This window comes from Dermacentor variabilis, chromosome 8 (assembly GCF_050947875.1).
Source record: "Dermacentor variabilis isolate Ectoservices chromosome 8, ASM5094787v1, whole genome shotgun sequence".
Lineage (NCBI taxonomy): Eukaryota > Metazoa > Arthropoda > Arachnida > Ixodida > Ixodidae > Dermacentor > Dermacentor variabilis.
In genome coordinates this window covers 127942798-127970265 of record NC_134575.1, presented here as the reverse complement: position 1 = coordinate 127970265, position 27468 = coordinate 127942798, and the positions used below count along the sequence as shown (strand labels likewise).

The 27468-nt window shown below is 48.0% G+C and overlaps 1 protein-coding gene across 8 annotated transcripts in view; it reads left to right on the top strand.

Moving 5' to 3' along the window:
- Positions 1-27468, top strand: part of LOC142590577 (uncharacterized) — a 75648-nt gene that overhangs the window by 19663 nt on the left and 28517 nt on the right. For 5 of the 8 annotated variants that reach the window (XR_012830192.1, XM_075702878.1, XM_075702881.1 and 2 more), the window contains 2 exons: positions 17551-17609; positions 26701-26844. Coding sequence is in view for 5 of the 8 variants with exons in the window: in XM_075702878.1 (XP_075558993.1) it covers positions 17551-17609; positions 26701-26844 (203 nt within the window). In the remaining 3 variants the exon portion in view is untranslated. Of the gene's footprint in view, positions 1-15415; positions 15546-17550; positions 17614-26700; positions 26845-27468 lie in introns of those variants that run through there. The other 3 variants (XR_012830193.1, XR_012830191.1, XM_075702880.1) reach the window with 3 other exon arrangements.

Below are 27468 nucleotides of genomic sequence, written 5' to 3'. Positions count from 1 at the left end.
TTCGACCGTCTTCTCATCTGCATGAGATCTTGACCAAAAAGGAGATGCTCCTTTTCCCCTGTTTTCTATCGCTAGAACGCCTGTACGGTAGATGTCTACTGTTCTAAATGATTTTGGGGTGTCTTTGTGTCAGGCGTACATAGCGACCACGTTGGCAATTTCGAGCCCGCCAATACAGAACGTTAAAGAACAGCGATTGCAACAGTGCCACAGTGACGACGTCGGCGTCGCAGAGTTGAGTTTATAGCTATTTAACCCTGTACTAAACAAAGGTCGGCGTATGACAGCGTTCTACGGAGCCATCTGTAAGTGAAAGGAGTGCGCGCGGCTGCGATCGCAATGGAGAATGCAGCGATGAGGTTTTGGCTTGTTGTCACCGGCGGCCCGTATGTTTCGTAAGCCCCGCAGAATCGACCACGGGCATTTGTGTGTTTGACAACACACACACGCATATATATATATATATATATATATATATATATATATATATATATATATATATATATATATTCAAGTTAAGAATCACAGTTCACCTTGCAACTTTTACCTTTCCTGTCATACTTCTTCCTTATCTCTCTGCTACTGTCGTCACGTGCAATAATCTTCCAAGGTTGTCGCCAGTTCGATCGTAACGTATGCTCCCTGTCCCAGCGCCATCTTCAAAACGCTGACCGTATCCGCGCTTCGCTTCTAGGTCACTTGTTCTATTCCATTGTCATTCGACAAGGGATTGTAATTTTGTGCACATGGTTCCGCTGAAACTGGAGCAATGCACGTGGTAATCCTGCTTCAATTTGTACATCGGGTTAACGTTTGCGCTACGCGAGCTCTTAACATGCCCGCCGACGCAGAGCCCGACTGTTCTCGTCTGAGCGTGCCATACGACTGGTCTAGTAAGAACTCATTCTGGTCACAAGCCACCAGTGTTGAGATTTCTGCCGATGGCTTGGAATATGCAAGAAAGTGACGTGACAGGACCCCGTATCGATGTGATTGCTGTTGGAAAAGGTGTGTTTAACGCACTTTGCCAATGTATTCGTGCTCTTTCGTTCGCTCCCCTCTGAAGCTGGCCAACGTGATGGCTGTAATGGTCTCAGTGTATACACTACTCGACGCTCTCATAGTGATCATTGCAAACATGCAGCATGATAGTTGATCTATATCATCCGTGCATGGCGTCATCGGAAATGCCTGTCTGCGTAAATTATCGGAGCTGCTGTTTGGCGGCGTGCTGGTGTACGAGTTGTGCTGTTACGACTAGTGATTGGTACTCGCGTGGCTGCCTTTCAAGGACACAAATAAAAGCTCGTGTAACCATTTTATAGTAATTCTTTTGGCGGATTCATCTACCTCAGTACGCCATTCGCGTTTCTCCGACTTTCTCCCCCCCCCTCTCACCTCCCCGCGGCTGGTGGAGTTTGTCGTAGCGGTGATGCCGGCCTCTGTTCAGCCGTATGATGACGCATTCAATAGGGCTTAGCATGTTCAGGTGAGTAGCAGGCATGTCAAGCTAGTTCAACTGCCGATCAGGGCTCTCTGTGTTTTCACGTAGGCAGCAACAGAATGAAGTACTTCACCACAAAACCGTACACACCGCTGAACAGCTGCACTTTTTTGCAATGCCGAGGTACGCTCAGACGAAGAAGAAACGAGTCATAGTCGAATATGCACCGTGAAAATGCAGCAATGTAGACTCTGAGACAAAGTCGGGACACCTTCTGTTGCATTCGCAGTTTGAGGCAGTTAGTCCTTGCAGTAATCGGTAGCTGATTAGCTAACATCGCAATCGTGGATATGGCCTTCGGGCATCGGGAATTGCGTATTTCGTTTCTCTGTGTGCTCATTCCGCCTCTTCGTGTGCGTGCATGTTTTGAGACAAGGAAGAACTCGGTGGGCTGCTGCCCTCCGGGAAAGTTTTCCGCATATCGCATACGATAGTGGTAACATGGCATTGTCCGTAGTTTCCATTTTTCCGCATACTTGTATTATTTTTTTTATTTGTGCCAGGGAAACTGAAAATGAATGGCTACACTTCTGTAATGATATAGAACTCAATATTGATCTATATTTATACAATCCGAACACTGCAATGGTGTTTGATTTTGAAATTACGTATATTGTTGGCCAAAAAAGAAGGCACACTGGCTCTACAGTAAACTTCTCTTTTTTGTAGCAAATGCAATCCATTCACAAGTGGCTGCCGTCGTGCTTGGTCTCCTCGTCGAACTTGTGATACTGCATAGGCTGGCTCACCGACACCAATTGTAGCCGGGGCGTTTTGTTCTTCCCTGCATGGTCCAATCAATCAATCAATCAATCAATCAATCAATCAATCAATCAATCAATCAATCAATCAATCAATCCCTCTGTACTATTTCTTTTTGAACCTGAGACGAGGAGGCATAACTAAAAGCTATCAGAGCTTCACTAAGGTCCAGCTTGATTTTACAGCCAACAGCACGTGTGGAAGGTAGAATCTTTCTTCACGCAACCTAGTCGACGTCCGAAAGGTATTCACATTTATGAAAGGTCACAGAAAGGAACACACACGCAATGTCAGGGGCATACTCGGCATAATATAAATGAAACACACTTTCAACGCTCACACGAACACGAAACATATATTATTCATACAACAAAAGAAAACAGGTAAAAATAGAAATACTAAATAGAGATAACAACCGGAGGCATATACATGATGTCTACATATTAGTCACAGGTTGTAATACAAAAGTCCTATGTACATTTATTCAGGCGTACTGGTGCACTAGCAGCTCATTTTAATTGTAGTGCTCGTGCTACTTAAAGGTTCCATCTCATGCTCGACAAGTAAATTAAAGATACCGTTTACGGTGTAAGGCAAGAATCTCCTGCTGTAATACGCACCGGTAGTGCGAACATAGCATTTTTCATTGTTTCTTGTTTCCCGTATACTAGTATACTTTTTATATGTACCAGTGAAACAGCAACTAAATGGCTACGCTTCTGTAATGATTTAGAACTAAATATTGACCTATAATTACACACTTCGATCACAGCAGGAATGTTCGATTTGAAAATACGTATTTTGTTGGACAGAAACAAGGCACACTGGCTATACAGTGTACTTCTGCTTCTTTTTTGAAGCAAATTCAATGAATACAGCATTGTAATACAATGTCAATATACTAAGCAGCGCTTCCTTGTGGAAACAGTCAGAACACCAACGAGTTTATCTTTACATTTGATTTTAGCACGAACAAAATATTGATTCATGCAATAGCAGCAACAGCAAAGGATGCCTTTTCAAGCCGATGTGCGATAGTTACTATTAGTGCGAAGTTAGTGCGAAGTATAATTACACAACAAAATCCTTCTTTAATGTATTATAAATTTGTTCCTCTGCAACTGAAGGGAAATCTGTGACGTGATTGCGTGCTGGAATTCCGGAGTGCAAATGTACTCAACAGAGCACCTATGCAATTCTCAAATACAGGCTGCTTATCTGATGGAGATCCACTCCCGAGCCCACCGCACTCACCTGGGACCAATTCACTGGTCTTCACTATGGCAACGCAACACGCGCCGGCAGTGGGATATTTAACTTTATTCGTCATACCAAGAAAGAAATGCCTCACCATCACTTTGAATTTACGGTCATACTCCTCTAGAGTGTTGCATAGCGCGCTTACTACGTTGCCTTTCGGCTGCTCGATGACGTCCGGTCCGACCGCTTGCCACCAACGATAACGAGATCACACCAGGGATACAAACACTATATTCAGCATTGAATCTGGCCGCAAGCTATCAGTGCCACGGATTCGCGTTTACCTCGTCTTCCTAAAGCCTCCGTTTTCGTTCCCGTAGCCTTTTGCACTATATATATATATATATATATATATATATATATATATATATATATATATATATATATATATATATATATATATATATATATATATATATATTGACACGTGTACTTATCTTTATTGGGCGACCACGTTTCGCCGCTTAACAAATGTAATCGCACAGCGAGGGACGCGCCTGCATGTATCCGACGTTTCTGGAAAGTTATCGATGCTTCTACCCGGCTGTCTGTTGTCGCTGAACCTTGTGTTATCTGATTCCATCGCGTAACGCGAATGGTGTAAAACATTGAGGAAGGCACGCGGGTCCGAACGATTAGTCTGGAACATTCGACGACTGCTCTATAAAAGCCGACGCGCTTGACCCGCTGATCAGATTTTCGACGATCGCCGACCGTGTTCGCCGCTATCGTTGTGCTATAAGTGTAGCCTGGTTTTGTGGGCACAGGTTCGCCCAATACATCGGTTCGCACATCGAGCAAGCCGCCGTCTTCAACAGCTGCCCCCGGAGCACGGACCTGAGAAGACCAAGAAGATTGTGGCCAAGGAAACCCCAATGGCAGCCCCAGCGTCCCCCATCGTGCTGCAGCAGCCCAGGGAGCCTCCAACGTTCCGCGGTTCAACATTCGAAGACCCGGAATCATGGCTGGAAACCTACGAACGGATCGCGACATTCAACAACTGGGACCCCGACGACAAGCTGCGGCATGTCTACTTCGCCTTAGAAGACGCCGCCAGAACTTGGTTTGAGAACAGGGAGTCGACCTTGACAACGTGGGACCTGTTCGGTAGCGCCTTCCTGCGCACCTTTACAAGTGTCGTGCGCAAGGAAAGGGCCGAAGCTATGCTGGACGCCCGAGTGCAGCTACCAAATGAGAACGTTGCCATCTTTACGGAAGAAATGAGCCGTCTGTTCCGCCACGCCGACCCGGATATGGCCGAGGAAAAGAATGTACGCCTACTCATGCGTGGTGTGAAGGAAGAACTTTTCGGCGCAATGGTACGAAGCCCACCGACGACCGTAGCAGAGTTCCTTCGCGAGGCCACCGGCATTGAGAAGACACTCGAAATGCGGAACCGGCAATTCAACCGCCGCACAAGCTCTACCCACTACGCAGGAATTCAATCACTGGCCACGGACGATCTGCGCGAGACCATCAGGGCCATTGTGCGCGAAGAACTGCGCAAGGTCTTGCCTTCGTCGCAGCCTCAAGTGGCCTCTATCGCCGACATCATGAAAGAAGAGGTGCACCGATCCCTTGGAGTTCCTGAGGTGCAACCAGAACCACCGCAGCCGGAAGCAATGACCTACGCCGCCGCCGTCGCCCGTCGTCAAGGCCCCCCTGCGCGACCGCGCCAAGGTCCTGCAATACCGCAATTCCGCCGCCGCCGCCGCCAGCGCGCCCACCCGTCGCCCAGCGCACCTATGCGAGGAAGACGGACATTTGGCGAGCCCCCGACCACCGCCCGCTCTGCTATCACTGTGGAGAAGCCGGCCATGTGTACCGCCGATGCCCATACCGCGACATGGGACTGAGAGGGTTCGCCGTCAACGCGCCGCGTCCACAGCTTGGGGAGCGCCCACATGACATTGCCGATTACCTAGCCACCACTCAGTGGAACTCTCGACGACCGTCCCGTTCGCCGTCACCAGGCCGCTACCTGTCGCCGCAGCGCCGTCCATACACTGGTAATGCGTCCATATACAAGTAATGCGTTTGTCCTCTCGGATTCCGCCGCATCTACCCCGACGACCACCGTTCCCGAACCAGACTAAATCCAAATCTCCCTATGATTAAGCAACAGCAGCTCAGAAGTCTGCTCCGACGATACAAAGGCTGCTTTTCGACGTCATCGAGGATTCGACAAACACCAGCCGCCAAGCATCGCATAATCACCGAGGAATGCGCTCGACCACTCCGTCAGAGCCCTTACCGAGTTTCGGCGCGAGAACGTGAAGCTATAAGAGAAGAAGTCGACGAAATGCTGCGCGACGACATCATCCAGCCGTCGAAAAGCCCGTGGGCATCCCCTCTTGTTCTGGTAAAGAAAAAGGACGGAACCCTACGTTTCTGCGTCGATTATCGTCGTCTGAACAAGATCACGAAGAAGGACGTATACCCCCTCCCACGGATAGACGACGCATTGGATCAGCTCTGCAACGCTAAATACTTCTCGTCCATGGACCTCAAGTCTGGCTATTGGCAAATAGAAGTCGACGAAAGAGATCGCGAAAAGACCGCCTTCATCACCCCAGACGGCCTCTACGAGTTCAAGGTTATGCCATTCGGACTGTGCTCGGCGCCTGCAACGTTCCAGCGCGTGATGGACACGGTTTTAGCAGGATTGAAGTGGCAGACCTGTCTCGTATACTTGGATGACGTCGTCGTCTTCGCCGGAAATTTCGACGTTCACCTTAGGCGGCTGGCAACAGTACTAGAGGCCATCATGTCATCAGGACTTACTCTGAAGCCGGAAAAGTGCCGCTTCGCTTACGAGGAGCTTTTATTTTTAGGCCACGTCATCAGCAAATCTGGAGTCCGCCCCGACCCGCAGAAGACAGCTGCCATAGCAAAGTTCCCACAGCCCATCGACAAGAAGGCAGTGCGTAGATTTCTTGGCATGTGTGCCTACTACAGGCGATTTGTCAAGAACTTTTCACGCATCGCTGAGCCGCTGACGCAGCTAACTAAATGTGACGTCGAGTTCAAGTGGGAAACGCCGCAGGCCGGCGCATTTCAAGAACTCAAACGACGCATGCAGTCGCCGCCCGTACTTGCGCACTTCGACGAGCACGCCGATACCGAAATCCACACTGACGCCAGTAGCCTAGGCCTCGGCGCCGTCCTGGTCCAGAGAAAAGATGGACATGAACACGTGATAGCTTACGCTAGCCGGTCGTTGTCAAAAGCGGAACCCCGCAGGGGCGTCTGCGTAAGCAGGCGTTTGGTGTGTTGCGACACCACGTACCCGAGCACACGAGGTTTGGACCCTCCCGCGTGTAGCCGTGCGCGGCTTAGCCGTGTCCGGGGAAAGGGGGATCCTGGGGGTTGAGCCGATGCCGGGTGTTAGGACCTTTAAGGCCCCCCGGAGGAGGCAACACGCCTCTTTGGCCTCTGCTTCACGTAGACGGCACCCCCGGACTGACCCACCCGGGGGAAATCGGTAGTCGCCTTTTCCTGTCTCTCTCTCCCTCCAGCCTTGGACTTTCTCTTACTTTCCACCTTTCCTGTCTCCTTCTCTCTTCTATTTACTTCCTTCTTCTTGGCGGCAAGGGTTAACCCTGTGTGGCTATCCAACCTTGGGTACACCATATTTGGTTATAGTGGCGGCGTACGACTGGCGTCGTGCAGACTTCCATGCAAGCTCTGCCGCGTCCCCCCGTTGGGCTCCGTGGTGGGCGGTCGGCGCTGTTGCCGAATTTTTATATATTTCATGGAAACTTCTTTCCCCAAACTCCCTGATCGCCCTCAGAAACGAGGGCGCACCGAAGATATCTTTCAATTTTTCGGACGACAAGTCCACAACTTTCCCCGATTCCACGTGATTCATTCAGAAAAACCAGACAAACTAGATCGATCCATTTCACCGTTCCTTGTTTCCAAGACTTTGACCGAAGTTTTCGGTACAGGATATAAGGTGTCCAGAATGTCAAGTGGTGATCTCCTTTTGGAGCTCCAAGATCAGAAGCAGTATGAGAAGCTGCCGAAACTTGTGTCATTTGGAGAGACCCAAGTAACAGTAACCCCGCACCGTACCATGAACACAAGCCGCGGTGTTGTCTCGGACGATGACTTGCTGGAGCTCACTGAGAACGAACTCTTGGAGGGCTTCAGTGACCAGAATGTAATCAATGTTAAAAGAATTAAGATCAGGCGTGACAGTAAAGAAATCAAGACCAAACACCTTATATTGACTTTCGGCTCAAGTATTCTGCCCGAGTCTGTAGAGGCCGGGTACATCAAGCTCCGTGTTAGGCTATTTGTGCCAAATCCCCTTAGATGTTTCAAATGCCAACGCTTCGGCCACAGTTCGCAGAGCTGCCGAGGCCGTCAAACCTGTGCGAAGTGCAGTGCCCACGAACATAATTCTGAAGCTTGCAAGAACACTCTCCACTGCGTAAACTGTGAAGGCGAGCACGCCGCGTACTCGCGGTCGTGCCCGTCCTGGAAAAAAGAGAAAGACATAGTCACAATAAAAGTTAAAGAAAACATATCATACAAAGAGGCACGCAGGCGGGTTGCATACCTGCCAAAGAAAAGCTTTGCCGAAGTGGCGCGTCAGGGGGCAGCGTCGCAACGGCCTCCGGCGGCTGTCCGACCCACAGGCAGTGAGTCGGAAGCTACGCCATCTGCCCCCGCGGCGGTTGCAGCTAGCGCTGCTCCGTCAAATGAGGGATCATCGACCCCGAAGGTTGGCGCAGCCGAGGCTACCCCGGCCTCCCCAGCCCCTTCCTGCGCTGGCAACAGCCGGCGCAGCCAAATCCCTCAGGGAGCCCCATCGACCTCCGGGCTGGTGGGCGCAGGGGTCTTGCCCTCAAAGGCGGGACCCTCTCTAGTAACTTCTCGCTCGCAAGAGCACGTGTCCGGCGCCTCACACGAGGCAATGGACACTACACCTACCCTCAACGCGCACCAAGCGCCTAAGGAGCGGCGAGGCTCCCTCGAACGCTTCAGAAAGAGCAAAACCCCGATTACAGGGCCTCGAAAGGGCTCTGTAATCTAAGGCATCACTTCCGTTTCCGTACACACAGCACCAATTTACATTAAATATGGATACTCAAATCATACAATGGAACGTCAGAGGTCTCCTTAGAAACCTTGATGATGTACAAGAACTGATCCGCCAACACAATCCAAAAGTGCTGTGTTTACAGGAAACACACTTAAAACCACAACACACAAACTTTCTACGACCGTATGTCACGTTTCGGAAAGATCGCGATGATGCTATCGCATCATCGGGCGGTGTTGCCATTTCTATCCATAAGAGCATTGCATGTCAACTTTTACAGCTACAAACGCCTCTCGAAGCAGTGGCGGTTCGAGCTGTACTCCTAAACAAACTCATCACCATTAGCTCTCTTTACATACCCCCACATTACAAATTAACGAAGCACGAATTCCAATCCTTTATTGATCAATTGCCAGAACCTTACGTTGTTCTTGGCGATTTCAATGCGCACAGCTCTCTGTGGGGCGACTCTCGTATAGATTCGCGAGGTCGTCTTATTGAACAGTTCCTTTTCTCTTCTGGTGCGTGGCTTCTCAATGAGAAGAAACCCACATACTACTGTCTTACAAACAATACTTTTTCTTCAATTGATCTGAGCATAGTTTCTCCGTCCATACTGCCTGAACTAGAATGGGAAGTTACCAGCGACCCCTACGGAAGCGACCACTTCCCCGTACTATTAAGAACACTTAAAGAAGACGAATATACACCACAGGCTCCTAGGTGGAAGACTGAGACAGCAGACTGGGAGAAATTCCAAAACTTAACCAGTATATCATGGGATGACATGTCCTCGTTAGGAATTGATGCTGCCGTGGAATATTTTACAGCCTTCATAATAGATGCCGCAACTAAATGTATATCACAAGTAAATGGATTGGCATGCAAACGGCGTGTCCCGTGGTGGAACGACGATTGTAGGATTGCTCGTAGGAAACAGAACAAAGCGTGGGGGATGCTACGCGCCTCCCCCACTGCGGAGAATCTTATTAATTTTAAAAAAGTAAAATCCCAAGGCAGGCGAACCCGCCGACAAGCCAGAAGAGAGAGTTGGCAGAAGTTTTTATCTGGTATCAACTCCTATACAGATGAGACCAAAGTCTCGAACAGGGTCAATAGGATAAAAGGGCGACAAACATATTCACTCCCTTTGGTGAACACACAAGGTGAAACACTGAAAGATCAGGCGGACACACTTGGAGAACACTTTGAGAGCGTGTCGAGTTCAAACCACTATTCGCAATCATTTTTGAAATACAAACAAATAGAAGAATGTAAGCCAATAATACAAAAATCCAGACAAAATGAACCTTATAACCGGCCGTTCAGTATTGCAGAGTTGAGAGCTGCTTTGACCACATGCAAAAGCTCTGCACCGGGACCTGATAGAGTCATGTACGAAATGATCAGAAACTTACACACTGACACCAAACTTACACTACTCACGCTCTTCAACGTTATTTGGGCTACGGGATACCTCCCATCCATATGGAAAGAAGCGATTGTGGTCCCTGTTCTTAAGCACGGTAAAGACCCTTCCTTGGCGGCAAGCTACCGTCCGATAGCTCTTACAAATTGTCTTTGTAAGCTTTTTGAAAAAATGGTTAACCGCAGAATAGTACATTTTCTTGAACTCAACAATATCCTCGATCTCTTTCAGTGTGGCTTCAGAGAAGGGCGGTCCACAACCGATCACCTTGTGCGCATTGAGGGAAACATTCGCGACGCCTTTCTACATAAACAATATTTCCTATCCGTATTCCTCGATATGGAGAAGGCGTACGACACTACGTGGCGCTATGGAATCTTGAGAGACTTGTCGGGAATTGGCATCCGTGGCAATATGCTCGTGCTAATAGAAAGCTATTTGTCCGACCGTACATTCCGCGTGAAAGTCGGCACTGTATTGTCGCGACCTTTTATACAGGAAACTGGTGTACCTCAAGGAGGTGTACTCAGCTGCACTCTCTTCATCGTGAAAATGAACACCCTTTGTGCTTCATTACCGCCAGCCATTTTTTATTCTGTTTACGTAGACGACATACAGATAGGTTTCAAATCCTGCAACCTTACTGTATGTGAGAGGCAAGTTCAACAGGGCTTGAACAAAGTGTCCAAATGGGCAGAAGAAAACGGATTTAAAGTTAACCCCAAAAAAAGTTCTTGTGTGCTTTTCACAAGAAAGAGAGGGCTTACTGCAGAACCCAGTATCGTAATGTATGGCCAGCAAATTCCTGTGAACAAAGAACACAAGTTCTTAGGCATCATACTTGATTCGAAATTAACCTTTATTCCACACATAAAGTACCTCAAGGTCAAATGCTTAAAAACAATGAACTTACTTAAAGTGTTATCCCACACAACATGGGGCAGCGACAGGAAATGTTTAATGAATCTTTACAAGAGCCTCATCCGATCACGGTTGGACTACGGTGCCGTGATCTATCACTCTGCAGCCCCGAGCGCCCTAAAGATGCTAGATCCGGTCCACCATCTAGGAATCCGACTGGCCACTGGAGCTTTCAGAACAAGTCCCATCGAAAGTTTATATGCAGAATCAAATGAGTGGTCACTACATCTGCAGAGAACATACATCAGCCAAACATATTTCCTGAAAGTCCACTCTAACCCTCAACATCCATGTTTCAATACCGTTAACGATATGACATATGCTACACTCTTTCATAATCGTCCCTCCGTAAGACAGCCTTTCTCGCTGCGTGTGAGGGAGCTTAGTGATCAAATGCATGTCCCACTCCTCGAGCTCCGCCTAATGCATCCAGCGAAGCTGCTACCTCCTTGGGAGTGGCAGCTCATACAATGCGATATATCTTTTGTGCAAGTGACAAAGCATGCTCCTGAGATAGAAATCCAAATGCATTTCCGGGAACTCCAGTACAAATATTCCTGCACGGAGTTCTACACAGATGCATCGAAGTCACGCGACGGGGTGTCCTATGCAGCCGTCGGTCCATCCTTCTCGGAATCCGACGTCCTACATCCGGAAACCAGTATCTTTACGGCTGAGGCCTACGCACTCTTGTCGGTTGCAAAGCATATAAAGAAATCAAACCTCCAGAAATCAATTATATATACGGACTCCCTTAGTGTTGTGAAGGCCTTGATGTCATTCTGTAACCACAAAAATCCGGTAATTAACGAACTCTACTCCGTACTGTGTAAAGCATATATATCCAACCAACATGTGATTGTATGCTGGGTGCCTGGGCATAGGGGCATTGAGGGAAACGTACTAGCGGACCAGATGGCCACATCCATTTCATTGCATGCAGTTAGTCCTACTGCTTCGGTCCCTGTCACAGACCTGAAGCCTTTCTTAAGAAGAAAACTGCGAAACCACTGGCAACGTATGTGGGACGCAGAAGTAAATAATAAACTGCACGTAATAAAGCCACAGTTAGTTTCTTGGCCCTCCGTAACAAAATCACGGCGAACAGATGTCCTATTCTGTCGCCTCAGAATAGGACACACGTTTGGCACGCATAACTTTCTGCTCACTGGAAATGATCCTCCAACCTGTGGTAGATGCGGGGAGAGGCTGACCGTCCTCGACGTCCTCCTGGAGTGTCGGGCAGCCGAATCTGAAAGAAGGAGACATTTTTCCCTAGCATACCGGCAGCACATCCCCCTACATCCCGTAATGCTACTCGGCCCAGAACCTTTATTCGACACCAACGCAGTCCTAAGTTTTTTGAAAGATGTTGTCTTGCATGTTTTTAGCCCCACATGTTCGTAGCGGGTCCTCTCTTCAGAGGATGCCGCTGCGATAGCTGTTTAGTATAGCACATGCCTCTAGGCCCTTGTGTTTCAAGGGCTCTGGCGAGGCAGCAGTGCTCCATGTAATTTTACGATCTTATATATTTTATATTTTGCATCATTCTTCTACTATGGATTTTAATCTTCATAGTATTCGTCACAAGTCATCGCCATAATTTTATACCACGTAGACTTTACGCACTTTACAGCGACTATTTTAGGCCACTTTACAGCCAAGTCACATCTTCGTCACAGAACTCATCATTCCACCGCGAAGTCACTAGCACTGTCTTGGCGCTCTTTGGCCATATCTGGCCCTTGCGCCACTAAACCACACACATTCATTCATTCATTCAAAAGCGGAAGGCAATTATTCTACAACCGAAAAGGAATGCCTCGCCATCGTTTGGGCTACAGCGAAATTTCGCCCTTATCTATATGGCAGGCCATTCAAAGTCGTCAGCGACCATCACGCCTTGTGTTGGCTAGCGAATTTAAAGGATCCCTCAGGACGGCTGGCACGGTGGAGCCTCAGACTACAAGAATACGACATCACTGTAACATACAAGTCCGGACGAAAACACTCAGACGCCGATTGCCTATCACGCGCCCCCATTGACCCACCGCCGCAAGATGACGAGGATGACGACGCCTTCCTTGGAATAGTAAGCACGGAAGACTTCGCCGAACAACAACGAGCGGACCCGGAACTTAAAGGCCTCGTCGATTATTTGGAAGGGCACACCGACGTTGTCCAAAGGGCATTTAAGCGCGGATTATCTTCCTTCACGCTTCAAGACAGTCTACTCGTGAAGAGGAACTTCTCACCAGTCCGCGCCAATTACCTTCTTGTTGTCCCGTCAGGACTTCGTCCAGAAGTATTGCACGCCCTACATGACGATCCGACCGCTGGACACCTCGGATTTTCCCGGACACTATCGAGGATACAAGAAAAGTATGATTGCCGCGCCTGACTGCCGACGTCACACGTTATGTCAGAACATGCCGAGACTGTCAGCGACGCAAGACACCGCCGACAAGGCCAGCCGGATTACTACAGCCAATCGAGCCTCCTTGCCGACCATTCCAGCAGATCGGGATGGACTTGCTGGGACCCTTTCCGACGTCAATAACCGGAAATAAGTGGATCGTCGTGGCGACGGACTACCTCACCCGCTTCGCTGAAACAAAAGCACTGCCGAAAGGTAGCGCAGCCGAAGTGACGAAATTCTTTGTCGAAAACATCCTGTTGCGACATGGCGCCCCAGAAGTCCTCATCACCGACCGAGGAACGGCCTTTACAGCGGAGCTCACCCAAGCCATCCTGAAATACAGTCAGACAAGGCACAGGAGGACAACGGCTTACCACCCGCAGACGAATGGTCTTACGGAGCGGCTGAATAAGACCCTCGCCGACATGCTAGCGATGTACGTCGACGTCGAACACAAGACCTGGGATGCCGTCCTGCCGTACGTAACATTCGCTTATAACACGGCGGTACAAGAAACACAGATCACGCCGTTCAAGCTGGTCTACGGCAGGAACCCGACGACGACGCTCGACGCCATGCTGCCTCACGTCACTGACGAGGAGAACCTTGACGTCCGTACCTACCTCCAGTGCGCCGAAGAAGCCCGACAGCTCGCCCGCCTGCGAATTAAGAACCAGCAGAGGACCGACAGCCGACACTACAACCTCCGACGACGCTTCGTGGAGTACCAGCCCGGTGACCGTGTTTGGGTTTGGACACCTATACGCCGACGAGGACTGAGCGAGAAGCTTTTGCGTCGCTATTTCGGACCGTACAAGATCATCCGACGTATTGGCGCACTGGACTATGAGGTCGTGCCAGACGGTATTTCGCTATCACAGCGGCGCCGCTCACGACCTGAAATAGTCCACGTTGTGCGACTCAAGCCCTACTACCAGCGTTAATGAACTTTCTGGCTTCGCGTAACTGACCTTTGGACTTTATTTCTTTTTGTTGTTACTTATGTTTAAGAAGTGTCTTTTTGTGTTTCACTCTCTTATATTTGTAGCATCGGGACGATGCTTTTTAAGAGGGGGGTATTGACACGTGTACTTATCTTTATCGGGCGACCACGTTTCGCCGCTTAACAAATGTAATCGCACAGCGAGGGACGCGCCTGCATGTATCCGACGTTTCTGGAAAGTTATCGATGCTTCTACCCGGCTGTCTGTTGTCGCCGAACCTTGTGTTATCTGATTCCATCGCGTAACGCGAATGGTGTAGAACATTGTGGAAGGCACGCGGGTCCGAACGATTAGTCTGGAACATTCGACGACTGCTCTATAAAAGCCGACGCGCTTGACCCGCTGATCAGATTTTCGACGATCGCCGACCGTGTTCGCCGCTATCGTTGTGCTATAAGTGTAGCCTGGTTTTGTGGGCACAGGTTCGCCCAATAAAAGCTAGTTTTGTGTTTCACCGTATTGCTTCTGTCTTCACCGTCACTACCACGTGGCAATATATATATATATATATATATATATATATATATATATATATATATATATATATATAATTTGTTCAATGAGGTCAAGCGAACGAGTCTTCTGAAATGAATGCATGCGTTTGTACAATTGTCGGGTGCGCACGCTTTATGTACCGTATTTACTTGTATAAGGCGAAGCTCGAAGCTTCAGTGAGTGTCTAAAAGTCGGCCTCGTGTAAGACACGTAGCTGTTGAAAATGGAAAAGATGCTAGTAGAAGGATTCGGTTTTCAAAAAATACGCCGCCTGAACATGTCAACCGAACGAACGTGTGGGGGTTTGAATACTAGATGGCATGGCGTCGGCGCATTGTGGGATGCGTTAAATATAGCTATTCCTTATGCGCTCGACAATGAATTCGATTGTTGCATTGTATAATTCCGCATAGCCACACGTCGAGATTCACGGAGGTGCAGAAAACATAGGCGCTTCCAAAGTACGTTTCAGCGAAGATGGCGACCGCGGCCAGTAGAGCCATGCCACTATAGAATTGGAATATAGCTTATTATTTTGCAAGTAAATATATCAGTTGAACTGCTCACCTCTCTACCAACTTTTGCAAATGCTTTAGTTGTCTTGGCGGGTGCATCACACTGCTCGAATGAAATGTGGTTGCAATCAGCAGAAACAAGTGAAGTTCAAGGTGCAGCACAGGCATGACGTGAAAGCAGGGGTCAGTGAGCGACGAGCGACGGTACCCGAATTTGATACAAGATGTGGCTGTTATAACACGCCTAGGTTTTAGTCGGGCTTGCAAAAAGTTTACACAGCTAATCGAAGGGATTAGGTTTAGCCAACAAAGGCGATGGCGGTTGGGAACGACGTCTAAGCGACTGCCGTATAGCATTGACGAAGCTCGTTGAGCGCCCAGACAATGGCTATTTGGATTAGGGCCACAGTTGTAATCCTTGGTGGTCAGTTTCTGGTTCGCGTATGCGGTGGCTCGCTCGTAATCATTTCTTCGCTTGCCGAATAAAAGTACAAGATTGGTTCTGCTGGCTTCAATATGAATTTTGGTGGGCGCGATCGGGTGTATCAGGAGATAGCGGAAGACAGCCTGAAATATCAGAAAAGTTCTTGGTGGGGCTGGATTATGGAATTCAGAAATGGATCGAATGTTAGTGCGGTGACATACACAAGAGCATATTTAGAAAATATGTAATTAGGTTTTGTCTAACGTGAGAAACAGTGAGAGTTCCCTAAATTGAGTTGCATGCCAGTAGGGGTCATTCATTTGAAGACATGCTAAAGGGCTGAAGGTATGTAGCGAAATTGCGGGCAAATACCCCGAAGCGTTAAAGACGGCGAATGCGGGAGATGGCATTTCAAGACGATGAGTAAAACGTAAACAAGGTGAATGCAGGAGCCAACGTTTCGACAAGTGGACTTGTCTTCTTCAAGGCGACATATGCTTTCCTCGCCACAGTATATATAGGTGGGGTTCTTCTAAAGGGGAGGGGGTGTGAGGCGGGAGCGCGTGGAAACGAGGGAAAGTGTGTTAGCGTGTCGAATTAGTAAAGGAACGCTGTGTACAAGGTCAAAGCCAGGACCCCCCCTCCCCTCACCCCAGTCTGTCAACCCACGCGCGTTAGCCGGCGTGTCAAGGGCGTCTGACACTCCTCGACTCCTCGACTGGCTCCTGCCTCGGCTCCTCGAGCGGCTCCGGCTGGCTCGATCGCCCTCCGAGCTCAGCCATCTGGGTCGGCGCCTGCGGCTGCGGTTGCGGCCTCGGCGTTGTTGCTGCTGATGATGCGGTTGTTGGCGGCCCCGGAGCTCCTTGGTGTCCTTGAGGCGCCGCTGGCAGTCCCTGGTTCCGGTTAGGTGGGCTCCTCCGCATACCAGGCACTTCAGTTGGCATTGGTGCCCCTCTGGGGGGCCAGTTCCTCCGCACTGGCGGCAGATTCTCGTCCCCGGCTTTGGGCATACGTCCGGGTAGAACCTAGCACACAGCCGTTCTATCCGAATGAGCTTTGCGAGCATGAGCTTTACACAGACGGTTCAACAAGCTAGCTTTATTGCAATCCTATTGAAAGCGCGCTGAAAAGCGACGCTCGAATGAGGTACAATATTTGTTGTGGTGTTCACGAAGGGTAAAATAGACGTAAAATAAAGCGTTCGCCATCACTTATGATCGATTTATGTTATTGTTTTTCATTGGGACAATTTCCATTCGAGAACGTGAATAATGTGTATAAAAAATTTTCTCGCCAGAAAATAAATTACGTAGATTTCCTTACACTGTTCTTGTTACAATAATAATGCACATAAAGTGCACACATCGTGTGAAAGGACGACAAAACTGATAATGAGCTTCTTCACGACAAGCAGCTTCTGCAAATAAAATGAAAGGGGGAGATAACAAGGCAATTGCGTATAAGGTTGTCCTATATACGTATGACTTGTTTACGAGAAGATTTTACGCGTGCTCACCAACATAAATTTCTTGTATATAGTAATGCAACACGTGGTTTTTTCACTATTGCCTCCGCAAGATATTCTTAAATTTTCTTTATTACGTTAGAGTATCATCCCTGCAAATAGTTTCTTCTCGTTTTCCCAAGATATCAAAAAATGAGAACACTTCTACAGTGGCGTTGCGACCAGTGACTTGACTTTGCGTACCAGTACAATTGTGCATCCATTGTACACGTTCGTTTGCCTTTCTTTCCGTTTTTTAGCAATTCATGGTTTTGGATTTAAATCAAAACAAGGTAGAATTCGGGAGACTGTAGAGAAAGTAAGTACGTGAAGATTTCTTTATTCATTCCCTGAAATAACCGATTGGAGCATTTCGCGCGAAAAAAAGTGAATTGTTGATGCCTTTTTCTGTACGCAACAGGCTCCTGGGGCTCTGAATAGTCTGTTCATCAGTGCATCAGACGAATATCGGGGAATATATTTGATATCATTTCGCCTATTCTGAGGAGTTTAACGATGCCATTATGGAGAAGATAAATCCAGATAGTTTAAGTACATGTGGTCATATTGAACAGCGCACAAAATATTAGCGCTGCTTGATTTCTGAAACAAAGCAGGTTTGCGCAGGATCAGCGGCTGCTAAGTGCCTTAGGACCATTGAAAATTGTCACCAATATATTTGTAAAGATATAGCTTTTGTTGGCCTGGGAAGAAAAGTACAAGATTCCCGCCTCAATCACGGCCGGGAATTGTGAGACTATGCACCGGATAAATGCGATTCAACCCATAGCTTCTAAACCTTCAGACGTCGTCAAGGTTAATAAATGCTGAAAAGACCAAACACACTATTTTTCATTCACCATTCTTTATCTACATATCTAAATGTATATATCTAAATGTATATATCTCTAAGCAACCGAGCAATTTGAACGTATTCACATCATTAAATATCCGGCAGGTATATTTGATAGTGACCTTCATTGGAAAGATCAAACCTACACCGTTTGTCAAAAGTTATCCTTCAGCTGCTACACTTTCTACGTGCACGACAATACTTTGAATTACCTTGCTAAGGCCTTCGTATTTTAGCCTATTTTACCGCCACCTTAGTTATTGTCGCGAATGATGAGGCCAAACATGCGGAACTTACTTAACACAGTCACTGCTTTTAAAATAGCGGGCTGTGCGTATCATTACTTTTCCAGTGTGTACGATCAAGTAGCACTGTCTTTCACAGACTGCGTGTTGTGTCGTTTATTACTATACTGAACTACAATTTCTCCTGCCTAGTGAGCAAGATAATAAACACAAAACACCTATGCCTAGTAACGCCTTCATTTTGGCAGCGTTAAACACACGACCTGCAAGCAACGGCAAGTTTTTCCTTTGTTCACCCCGAAACAGCCAGCTCATCCAACCAGTGCGTCGAACACCATGCACCGGCCATCCTAAAAGCGCCATCCCGCATCATGCCCACAGTACTACGTTCCAGAAGTCATTTTTTTGTACACACAGCCGACGACTGGAATGACGTTACCTGCAGCTAAGCTCTAGTCCCAGAACCCGCTGATTTCAAGAATGCCATCGAAGAAGCGATGTACTCTTCATAATTCTACTCAACAATCATTGTAATCCGCCATTCATGCGCCCCCATGCCCTTATGTAAAGTCTCGTCGGGGGACCCTTGAGGTACAAATAAAGAAATAAATAAATAAATAAATAAATAAATAAATAAACAAATAAATACTCATCTCCCTTAATGCTTCAAGGTGTACGTGGAAAGGCTAACTGAATTTTCTGATGCTAAGATGTGGAATCACTTAACTGCTGAAATAAAACTTGCAACAAATTTCGGCATATTATGTAAGCGCTACTTCAATTTTACAGAATCACTGTCTTAAGCTTGTTCTGATGTACGTTTCATAGTGTGTGCTACCCATAGTTCCTCTGTGATAGCGAAGCTGTATGTGGCTAGGGTTCTATGAATGAGCAAAGAATTTATTTGAAAACAAGGTACTGACGGGTGACCTTGTTGTTAGGCAGCGACGAGCCCCTGGGCCCGGGCGGCTTCATCAGCTCTCTTGATGACCTTGGCCTCCAGGTCCGGGTCGGAGTTGAGTGTATTTTTCGTGTCCGTCAAGAAAAACTGTCACCATCAATGGCTCATACCCCTGTAAGCTAGCAAAAAATGCAATGGCTCATAGTCCCATAAAGTTCATGGTGCCTGACACTGCGTGCGTTACATGCGATGACACTACCACTTGGGTCGTTGTCGGGGATTTCAATGAGGATGTGGCGGGACCGAAAAGGCAGTGGTTTACGCGTTTCGCACTGCAGACATATCGCTGGCGATGCCACACCGATCCGGTCCAATCGAGCCGGTAGCGGCCTACGTGCATCGATTTGACATTATCAGATACTGTGTTTGCAGTTGGAAGTGTGCCAATATCAAGAAGTTCATGGCCACGCACTTTGCACTGGTTGACTGTGATGGCATTACCACTGAGCTCATTTTGGAGACTTAAATGTAGACATTTCAAAACAAGAGAAGAAAGGCTTCACTTAGTTTATGACAAAAAATTTTGGAGTACCACAATAATCCCAGTCACTCAACTACTCTGCAACCGTCGTTTCTATATTTAATTTTGACAAATATCCTAGGAACCGAACCTGTCGGTGTACACCACAATACTCACAAAGTTATCGTCACTGCCGTTATGAAATGCCGAAAATAAATACGTTTACCCTTGTATAACCCTGTGTGATGTGCTACGGCTTCGCTGGTTATCCACCTTCACAGAGAGGACTTGTTGCGTAATAATTTTCTTTTTATAACGTGCGTGTTCTCTTAATATTGCAGATTATTGAGTGGTTCTTCATATTTTAAACTAGCTGGTTACTACTGACTAGTTATGTATGGCAATTATCTGTATTTATTACCAGTAGTAATTAGTACGCGATTGCTAATCATTTTTGCATTCGCCCGACCACTAACCAATATTAATTTTTGTAGATCAAATAATGAAGTTTCCTTTTCGATTTGTTGATTGATTGAAATCTATCGTGTAGCAAATTTTTGCTCGGCCGAGAAAGTACGTGTACCGAAAAGATGAAAGAGTCAAAGAAAGGTGGTCGCATCAAATAGGAAAATGTCTAATAAGTTATCAACTCAATTTAGTCGGAATGAAGCGCTTCAGAGCGTGCATTTGTTGTAGAGAAGTAGGGTTTTTTGTGAAAACGCCGCCACGGTAGGTCAGTTGGTTAGAGCATCGCACGTGTAATGCGAAGACGTAGGATGGTTCCCAATCTGCGGCAAGTTTTTTCATCCGCTTTCAATTTTACTAATTTATGATTTCTTTATTTCAGTTAGTAAGTACAAGTAAGTTCTCCTGTGTTGTCCATGGTGTTTGTAGCTTCCCATTACAATACCAATAATGATCTGGCTCATTGCTTAGCCCCTTTCTTTTCGAGCTCATATATATATATATATATATATATATATATATTTATATATATATATATATATATATATATATATATATATATATATATATATATATATATATATTGTAAGGAAGAAGGAGTGTGCCGTGCCAAGCTCCGCAGCCGGATCGCCAGCGCTACTGAAGTGGGGCTCGGGCTAGACGCTGTTCCTGGTTTGACTGGCTAAACCTACGCTGTTGCGTCTTCTTGTCCGCGTCCTTCGTGCCGTCCACAGCCGTGTCGGACTTCTTTGCCATAATTTGTGGAGGTTCGCTGGGTCTCCTGCAATCCTGGAATTGCGCAGCCGGACTCTCCCTGCCATCATGACCACCGAAAGCGCCATGAGCTTACCACCACCCGCTCCCCAGTCTACCGTATGCCCCGGCACGTTCCGCCAGCGGGACCCTCCTATCTTCAGCGGCACTGACGACCACGACGTTGATGATTGGCTCTCATCATACGAACGCGTCAGCCGGAACAACAAATGGGATGACATCACGAAATTGACCACCGTCCCTTTCTACCTCACCGGAATTGCCCACTTGTGGTTTCGGAACCACGAAAGCGAAGTCCCAAGCTGGACGGTGTTCAAGACAAAGTTCAGCGAGGTCTTCGGCCGCCCTGTTCTGCAAAAGCTTCGTGCCGAACAGCGTCTGATGTCGCGCTCTCAGCAGCCTGGTGAGAACTTTACCAGCTACATCGAAGATGTCATCGATCTCTGGAAACGCGTCGATGCATCCATGACGGAGGGCAATAAAATCAAGCATATCATGAAGGGTATCGACGAGGACGCGTTTCAGATGCTCATTTCAAAGAGCCCCTCTACTGTTGCCCAAGTTATTGAACTGTGCCAAAGCTATGACGAGCTCTGCCGTCAACGCCTCTTCACCCGCCGTCTTGTTCCCCATCAGGAATCGTTGTCCGGCTTGACCTCACCTTTTCCAGGTGCCACCCTCCTCTCGCAAATCAAGACTTTCGTACGGGAAGAAGTTGCTCGCCAGCTCTCCCTGATCTCCAACCCAACGGAGTCAAGTTCGTCCCTTAGTCCGACAATACGACACGTTATAGAACAACAAGTGTCCGAGGTCCTTCCGCTGGAACGGGCACCTCAACTCGCCGCCCCATTGACTTACGCCGACGCCGTCGCACGACCACGACCACCCACCTTCCGAGCTTCGCCTCCGATGCCTAGCGCTGTTTTTACCCCCACGCCGCCACGACCTCCAGCCCATCGAGTAATTAATCCCTGGCGCACACCGGACAATCGGCCCATCTGCTATTCGTGCGGTATTCCCGGACACGTCGCACGCCTGTGCCGCCGCCGTCCACTTCATCCACGTGACGACCCACGCACAGGCGCGTACGACCATCTGGTTATTGGCCGGTGCCTATGGCGGCAAAAGATAAGCCTAAAACTGCTTTCATCGCACCAGATGGCTTATACGAATTTCGTGTGATGCCATTCGGACTTTGCAACGCGCCCGCGACATTTGAGCGGATGATGGACACTATTCTTCGAGGTCTCAAATGGAACACGTGCTTGTGTTATTTGGATGATGTAGTAGTGTTCGCACCAGATTTTACTACTCAGCTTCATCGCTTGGAGCAGGTTTTACGCTGTCTCAGTGACGCTGGCCTCCAACTAAATCTGAAAAAGTGTCAGTTTGGGGCACGCAAGCTGACAATTCTCGGACATGTCGTGTCGAAGGACGGCGTTCTCCCTGATGCCGCTAAGCTCCGTGCTGTTAAAGAATTCCCGAAGCCAACGTCTCTAATAGACTTGCGCAGTTTCATTGGCCTCTGCTCGTACTTCCGCCGCTTTATTCAAAATTTCGCTTCGATTATGGCACGTCTGACAGAGCTTCTTCGGGGAGACCCCAATCTTTCCGCATGGTCCCCGACTTGCGATGATGCCTTCGCGACGCTACGTCGCCTGCTCACAACACCACCGATACTGCGCCATTTCGATCCAACTGCTCCCACGGAAATCCATACGGATGCTAGCGGTGTTGGTCTTGGCGCTGTGCTCGCCCAGCGAAAGGCCGGCTGCCAAGAATATGTTGTTGCTTACGCAAGCCGTACTCTGAGAAAAGCTGAAGCGAACTATTCCGTCACGGAAAAAGAATGTCTCGCGATTATGTGGGCCGTCACAAAATTTCGCCCATACCTGTACGGCCGGTCCTTCGATGTCGATACCAATCACCACGCACTATGCTGGTTGTCGTCTCTCAAGGATCCCTGCGGCCGCCTAGCCCGGTGGGCACTGAGGCTCCAAGAATACGATGTCCGGGTTGTCTACCGCTCAGGCAAGAAGCACGCCGATGCCGATACTCTTTCGCGCTTGCCTGTCCACGCCGACATTGTCAGTGTGTCTGTCCTAGACGACCCACTTCTCCCATTCGCTTCTGTCGACATGGCTTTGGAGCAGCGCAAGGACTCCTGGATTTCATCTTTCATAGATTACATCTCTAATTCACCTGCACGCCCACCATCCCGAGCGTTACGCCGACAAGCTTCGCACTTCGCCATCCGTGACGGAATTGTCTATCGCGGTAACTACAGTTCCGACAGCCGCAAATGGCTGCTTTTAATACCTCGGCAGCTCCGCGCTGATGTATGCGCCGCTTTCCACGCCGACCCTCAGTGCGCACACGCACCCTTCAAGACCTACACCAGACTACGTCATAGGTTTTATTGGCGTGGTATGCACACATTAGTGCAAAAGTACATTTGCTCTTGCACAGAATGTCAACGCCGCAAGCCTGATCCTTGCCGCCCTTCTGGACCAATGCAACCTTTGCCATGCCCTTCGCGGCCCTTTGACCGGGTTGGGATAGACATCTACGGGCCTCTACCATACACACCTGCTGGCAATCGCTGGGTCATTGTAGCTGTAGACCACCACACGAGGTTTGCAGAAACGGCCGCTCTGCCAGCCGCGACGGCTCGTGACGTTGCTTCCTTCCTGCTTCACCGCTTTGTTCTAGGTCACGGCGCTCCCCGCGAACTCCTGAACGACCGAGGTCCCGTCTTTCTCGCCGATGTCATTCAAGAACTTCTTGCTGAATGCCGCGTCATTCATCGCTGTACCACCGCATATCATCCGCAAACAAACGGATTGACAGAGCGCTTTAACCGAACTCTTGGCGACATGCTTTCGATGTATGTCGCCCCCAACCACACCAACTGGGACCTCATCCTTCCGTATGTCACGTACGCCTACAACACTGCACCCCAGTCAACGACGGGCTTTTCTCCCTTCTTTCTTCTATATGGCCGCGAACCACCATTTCCCATTGACACTATTCTCCCTTACCGTGCCGACTTATCAGAGGGTACACCGGTTTCCGAAGCCGCCCGGTATGCAGAAGAATGTCGGCAACTAGCTCGCTCCCTTACAACGCAAGAACAAGCGCTACAGAAATTTCGTCATGACGACGGGCGCCCCCATCACCAGTTTTCGCCTGACGCTCTTGTTTGGTTGTGGGTGCCTCCTGCTTCGACACAAGGTGTCTCCTCCAAGTTTGTATCCCGATACCATGGACCTTACCGGATTCTACGCTAAACTTCTCCGGTGAACTACGTTATCGAACCTCTGACGCCCCCTACGGACCTGCGCCGCCGAGGTCGCGAAATTGTGTATGTAGATCGGCTGAAGCCGTATCACGAGCCCGTCGTCCTCACGACGCCTCAGGCCTCCTGCGCGGCTCCGTCTTCAGCGAGGGGGGAAGTGGTAAGGAAGAAGAAGTGCACCGTGCCGAGCTCCGCAGCCGGATCACCAGCGCTACTGAAGTGGGGCTCGGGCTACACGCTGTTCCTGGTTTGACTGGCTAAGCCTACGCTGTTGCGCCTTGTTGTCCGCTTCCTTCGTGTCGTCCACAGCCGTGTCGGACTTCCTTGAGATAATATATATATATATATATATATATATATATATAATGTGCACCCTTTTTTATGAATGTGCTCGCCGCAGACATTTGAAGTTTTGTCGAAGAAGACATCGATTGACGCAACTGGGACTAGACGAGTGACAGTCTCTGAACAAATCATTGCTCACAAATTGTCATCTTTCTAGAATGAGTAACATGTAAATATCCCATGTGTGTTATTCATTATGCAAGCTAACCTACATTTGAAAACAATTCACTTCATCAAACCATCCATATATTTGCGTTAAGTTAATTACGTGGCGGGGTTCGCTGCGATCTTTGTAATGTTATTGAGTTTCAGTGTAGTTCAGTGGTTCAGTCGGTGAGTCGTCTGGGTTTGACAGCTCTTCCAATGGCGTCCAATTTGCGGTCTTTCGGGATACCGCATTAGCGCGTTCATTGCCATACAGAGAGGCGTGTCTAGATGTCGAGACGATACGCACCCTGTACAACGCTGTCGGGTGCAATGATGTAAGGACGCGCTGTGCGTGCTTATCATCATCCCTTGTGTCATAGTCCTGCAGGTGATCTGTTAACCCGTGTCCACTGTGTTGGGCCCATCCGCTGCCAGTATATTTCAAGCGTGTACGTTGGCTAGGGTGATATCAGCCTCTTCCGCCGTGCCATTTTGCACATAGTTGAGCGTGGCCGAAGCCCTCGGAGTGTCTCTACTACCCCGTCCGACTAGACACAGGGCACGTCTCTGTGGGTACCTAGCCACGTCGATGTATAGGACCAATGTGCTCGATGCGTCATCGCCAAAGAGTCAAGCCATGGTTTGCGCTCTTGCCTTTCTACGACCTTTATGTTGGTGAGGGTGCATAATCCAGGGAACTGGAAACACGTGAATTTTGTTTCGAATACTAAGCGCGAAATGTGTACGGTCTTTTGGTTGTGGTTTTCTTGGTGTTTTATATCCTAGCCGGGATAGAATGAGGCGCCCCTGCATTCTTCGTTGGAGACGTTGCAATTGGCTGTTAAGGTGACCCTCGACTAGTTTTCGGATGGTGCTGTGTATCCCGAGCCGTAGTAGGAGCTGCGTGGACGCTTGTGGAGGTAGTCCCAGTGCTGGCTATAGTGCATATAGTGCGGGTGTGCATATTGTGCTTCTCGGTCTGAGTCACGTTATGATAGGGGCGGGGGTGGATTCATCTGGTAATTTGGAGGGATTGCACGATTCCATGTACATCTTCTCGGGATCCTTGTCGGTGGTTTGTAATGCTATTTATGATGTGCGTTACTTAGGTGGTTTGTTGGCGGAGAACAAGTAGGGTGTGCCTGTCCTTGCCATAGTATTGTACGTAAAGGCCAAGTACATGACGGTACGACCCCTTTATTTCAATATCATCAGGGTTTGAGCCACTTAAGGTTTTCGCCTTAATTGGAGTAACTAATGGCGCACGTCTAAACAATGTACCAAAGTGTGGCGCTGATATGGGGTACTGGAATAAAGGTATGCGCCTGGTGTGTAAAACGACGGGTTTCATTTTCTTTTTAACACATAGCTTAGACGTTGTGCAGCGCGAAAAATGCGCGCACTCAGAAATTGCTGTTTTTAAACGCAAAAATGGATAAAAAACTGTCGCACATAGGAGTCGCAAAAGTAAAAAAAAAACATTTATTTCTACGGGAGAGTGTTATCACTATTATATGCCCTACCTCAAAGATTTCATGTATTTTATTATTTATGCTCTCCCATTTCAGACAACCGATAAACTTGCTGTTGTAAGGTATTTGTATGAATATGTCTTACAAGCTTACATCAATTCAGGCAGCCCATGCGTGATCTCAATTCAAATAGTTTTGTTTCTTTCCATAATGTGCACAGCTACGTGATATAAACACCTAATACGTGACAGAAATTGACTTAGGCGAGTAAAGAATGTACGGTAGTGTCATAAACATTGCAGCCTTAGGCTTGCGCGAGATACTTCAGCTTGGCCGAGGGTTGGTCATACGTCAAATATGTGGTAACACAAATATTTATTCTCGATGTAGCTTCTGCAGGGCAGAGGTGAACTCATGATAAGCCGCGGCAAATATGAAAGAACTGATTATCCTATGTGTGTACGATCACGCCCTCTTGGATATTCAGCTGGTAAAATGCATCACAATTTAAGCTACTACGAAAGAGATATAAAGGTGAGTACGTGAACTTGTTTTTTCTTTCATCTAGCAGCCGCTTTGCACATTACAAGATTTGCGCCATCTAGCTTGGTTGTTTTGATAAGACTAATTTCACGTATAGGATTTACACCATTCGTGCTTTACTGGACTTTGTGAAATTGGGCTATTTTGTATAAGAGTTGACAAAATCAGTGATATTAATATACTGTGGAATTGGACAACGTTCTAAACGGCACCCCGAAAGTGACCGGGAAATCGGCAATTCAGCATCAAGTCTGTAGCGTCTCGTGCAAAAGAAGAAGGCTGTAGCAAACGCTTTTTTCTGCTGCGGACTTTTTTTTTGACCCACTAAGAAGCAATGTTCTACCGGCATTCTTGGGTCGTCAAATTTTAAGTTCTGATGGTGACGTTCGAGCTCAGGCACGTGGAACGTCAAATAATCGCTCGTAGGTAAGGCTTCGTTTAGCTTGGATGCTGTATGAATAAAAACATGCGCTTCATACTTGAGAAGTGTATTTTTGTTGTTTAAGGTCCCAACACTGTACACTCAGGTTATTTTCAAATATTCATCGCTTCGTATTAAGTGTTGGCTCCATATACAGCGTGGTGTACACTTCAACGCACTGTATGTGAGTGACT